The following is a 3,853-nucleotide window of genomic DNA, read 5'->3' as shown; positions in this document are numbered from 1 at the left end:
CTCCCGGCGCTCGACGCCAGCCCGGCTGCAGGCTGCTGCCGGGGTGCGTGCGGGGCCCCGGGCCGCCGCTCCCTGCGCCCCGGGGAGGGGCAGAAACCTGAGCGGGGTATTGTGAAAGGGCCGCTGGCCTGGGACCAGCTCCCGGTGCTGTATATAAGGGGCTGGGGCAGGCGCTGGCACTCCGACGGGCAGCGCCATGAAGCCGGGTCTCCTGCTGCTGCTGGGCCTCCTGGCCCTCCGGAGCGAGTGCCAGCCCGCCTCRGGCCATCTCCTCGCAGGTGAGCTCCCGTCCCRCYGGCCACCCCGTCCTGCCCGGCAGCRATGCCGAGCCACCCCGCTGCCAGCCGCGGCCCCTCCGGGCGGGCAGCATGGGAGCTGAGCGGGCGCTCGCCTTCGAGCCGCTGCGTGAGCTGCGCAGACTTCGCGTCCGAACCGTACCAGGGCAGGGAGCAGTGGGAAAAAACCTGCCGTAGACCCTGAGCCCAAGCTGCAGCTCCTGAGTGCCGGCCTGGGAGCAGCCCCTGGCAGGGAAGTGCTCCCTTTCGGGTTAACTGCAGGTGCTTTTGAGGCATTGTGCAAGCCGGCGGGGCGCCGGAGCGTGCCGCTTCGCAGGGTTTCCGCAGGGCGCTTTGCACCGCTGCAGGCACCTGGCTGCTGGGGTGGTGCTGGGAGCGGCAGGGTGGGAGGCAGGCGGTGGGCGCCGATGCCGGGACCGGCCCGGCCCCCGCGGCGTCGGCGGTGCCGTGACCCCTGCCCCTCTGCAGCGAAGTTCGGCGAGTGCCCCCCGCCCGGGCGGATCCGCGAGACCACCTGCGCCGCCTACTGCTCCTCGGACGAGGACTGCCCAGGCAGCAGGCGCTGCTGCGACAACGGCTGCGTGCGGGAGTGCAGGCTCCCCGTGGGAGGTGAGGGCTCCCCGCCGCCCCAGGCACCCCGCCGCAGCCCCTGCCCCGCGCAGCCCTCCCTGCTCCCGGGGTCGCCATCGCTCCGCAGCGGCCCCGGCCCGCGGCCCCGCGGCAGCATGGCTGCGGGCGCCTGCGGCGCCGAGCGCAGCTGCGGAGGCCCTGACCCTGCTCTGCTGCCCCAGCCAAGGAGGGTTTCTGCCGGCGGCTGGAGCCCGGCATGATGACCATCTGCCGGGTGGAGTGCGGCAGCGACAGCGAATGCGCYGGCAGCGCGAAGTGCTGCAGCAGGGGCTGCCACGTGCAGTGCCAGGAGCCTGTGCCAGGTAACGGCGCCGGGGAGGACGGGCCRCAGCTGGGTGACGGTGCTCCCCCTGCGAAGCGCTGCGGCGCCGAGAGCCTCCGGACGCTGGGGCTGCCTGGGGGCAGCAGGGTGCACGGTGCTGCGCAGGCGGCAGGGTGCATGGTGCTGCACGGGCAGCCGAGCGGGAGCCGCGCAGCACGCAGAGGGGGTGTGTGCCAGGGAAGCCCCGGGCTGGGGGGCTGAGACGAACCCCGCCAACRCGAGCCCTTCTGCCCCGTCCGCAGCCAAGCCAGGCGTCTGCCCCAGGAGGCGGGTGCTGTACACCTTCGCCCCCTGCACCAGCAGCTGCACCGACGACACGGACTGTCCCCGCAATGAGAAGTGCTGCTTCACGGGCTGCAGCCGTGGCTGCCTGCTCCCGGACAGAGGTACCGGGGCCGGTTGGACTGGGTTGGACTGGGCTGGTGGAGGCAGGGGCTGGACTGGGCTGGGCTGGATTGGACTGGGTTGGACTGGGCTGTGCTCGTGGAGGCAGGGGCTGGACTGGGCTGGACCAGGCTGGGTTAGACGGGGCTGGGCTGGGCTGGACTGGGCTGCCCTGGCAGAAGCAGGGGCTTCTTAATTTAGGCAATACATTTAAGGGCCAAAGTGTTAGAAATAATAATTTTGCAGCCTGATTAGTTAAATGCTAAGGATGGCAATGTGTGCACCCAGCCTGCGTGGGGCCGGGGTTTCCCTGCCCGTTCCCCTGACGGGCTCGGCTGGAGAGCGGCCCCGGCTGAGGTGCTGCTCCGGGCTCAGCCGAGTCCCCACGAGCGGCTCAGCCTCCGGGCGCAGCACCCTGCGCCTGGCTCCCAGAGCAGGGGCGAGGTTTGCACCCGCTGCACGGAGCCCACGTTTCGGACACCAGTCTCAGAGGAGGAGGCCGCGTCCCCCTCTGTGGGGGCCTCTTTGGGCAATCGCGCGGTTGTGACACCGTTTCTGGGCAGATCCGTGGGCGGTTGAGGCCATTGGTGCCTGAACGGATGCGGCAACTGCTCCTTTTCCTGGGCGCTGAGCGGTTTCCAGCCTGAAGCCGCAGCAGAGCAGTGAGACGTCCTGCCCCAGCCCCCGGGGCGCCGGTGCCCTCGACCCCAGCAGAACAGGAGCCCCTGGCGCCGGGCGTCCGTGCTGCCTCCGCGGCTCCTCGGCCGCGTCGGCTCTGCCTTGCTCACGGCCTCTTGTTTCTCCCGCAGTGAGAGCCACGGAGTGACCCCGAGGAAGCCGCGGCAGCCGCAGGGCCGGCCCCCCCGGGGCAGGGGCTGCCTGCCACCCTCCGCTCCCTGCAATAAAGATGCCAGGGCACCTGGCTCCAGCATGCTCGCGCCTCGCGCTCTCCTTCCCGCAGCGGAGCTGGGCTGGCAGCGGCTCCGTGGGGTCTCGTGTTTCCTCCGTGCCTTTCTGCTCCCCTTCCAGGCCGTGTCCCGCAAGGCAGCGGGAGCAGGGGGGCCCGGGAGGTTGGCAGCCCCTCACCTGCCCTGGCTGCACGGTCCCTCCCGGAGCACCGCCTGGGTGGGACGCGGGTTGCACCAGCTGCATGGGCCTGGGGGGCACGTGGGCGCCCCATCCCCATGCAGACCTTGGCCGTRGTAGTGAGGGGGTCCAGCTGGGGATCGGGGCTGGGAGGGGGCTCCTTCGGGTCCCTTGCTGTCCCTGCCATCCCACCGTGCTCGGCTGGGCATGGTCAGAGCTGGGGGCTGCACCGTCCCTGCTGGGGGGCACCGCTGCTTGCAAACGTGGGACGTGCAGACCTGCGCGTTCGCCTTCCAGAGCAAACACAGTCAGTTGGCACTGATATCATCTTATTAATTTGCTAATTAATGAGAGCCTGGAGGGGGGTAAGCGCGCTGCGTGCAGGCGCTGGAGGTACGGCAGACCCCGCGGGCACCAGGAGGGCAGCGGGCCCCCGGCGCCCCCCTCGTGCCCATGAATTATTGAGCAGCGGCAGGAGACCCGCGGTGCCCACTCGCATCCCCGGCCGCGGGTCTGCGGGGCCGCGTGGAAGGGCAGGGTCTCAGCGGAGGCGTTCGCCCGCGTGGAGCGGTTTTGCGTTAAATCGGCAGCGCACGGGCGGCGCCGCGCACGATCCCTCCCCGCGCAACGCCGGCCGCGGCCGCCGGCCAGCTTTGAGCACGGAGACAGCAAGGAACCCGAAACAGCCGAGACGAAAACCGCCTGCGAGCGCCCGTTTATCATCCGGCTCCCTCCCGCCCGCTCCCTGCTCGGCCCCCGGCGCCGCGGCTGCCGGTGCAGATGAAGCCGCGGCTCGGGGCTGCAGCCGCTTGGTCTGCGCCGCCTGAGCTACGGAGCGGCTCGCAGGCAAGGGAAAGGAAAAGGAGAAGGGAAAGGAGGAGAAAAAGGGCCGGGCTGAAGGGCCAGTTTATCACGGCGCTCTCGTTAAGCGCCGCCGCTCCGGGAGGGGGGGGGGCAGCAGGGCCGGCGGCAGCATCGCGCCCGGTCCCGGGGGTTAACGACCCCAGCTRCTGCCGCCGCCTCCGCAGCGCCGCGGCAGCTCTAATAGCTCCCATCAATAACGGCCCCGGTGCCGCCAGCCGCGGCGACACAGTCCAGGTACTTCTGGAGGTGGGCGAACTCCTCGGGGCTGAGG

The 3,853-nt window shown here is 71.0% G+C and overlaps 1 protein-coding gene across 1 annotated transcript; it reads left to right on the top strand.

Annotated features, from left to right (window-relative positions):
• The first annotated feature begins 109 nt into the window (after nucleotides 1–109).
• Nucleotides 110–2,540, top strand: LOC112961866 (perlwapin-like). The gene is made up of 5 exons (XM_026057520.1): nucleotides 110–278; nucleotides 765–905; nucleotides 1,088–1,228; nucleotides 1,491–1,634; nucleotides 2,442–2,540. The coding sequence occupies exons 1-5, from the start codon at nucleotides 197–199 to the stop codon at nucleotides 2,456–2,458; spliced, it is 525 nt and encodes a 174-aa protein (XP_025913305.1). The 5' UTR covers nucleotides 110–196; the 3' UTR covers nucleotides 2,459–2,540.
• Nucleotides 2,541–3,853: the final 1,313 nt, after the last annotated feature.

The sequence above is a fragment of the Apteryx rowi genome, unplaced genomic scaffold, assembly GCF_003343035.1.
Source record: "Apteryx rowi isolate R43461 unplaced genomic scaffold, aptRow1 scaffold_0, whole genome shotgun sequence".
Classification (NCBI taxonomy): domain Eukaryota; kingdom Metazoa; phylum Chordata; class Aves; order Apterygiformes; family Apterygidae; genus Apteryx; species Apteryx rowi.
The sequence above is the reverse complement of the archived record's forward strand: the minus strand, read 5'-3'. Positions and strand labels throughout refer to the sequence as shown.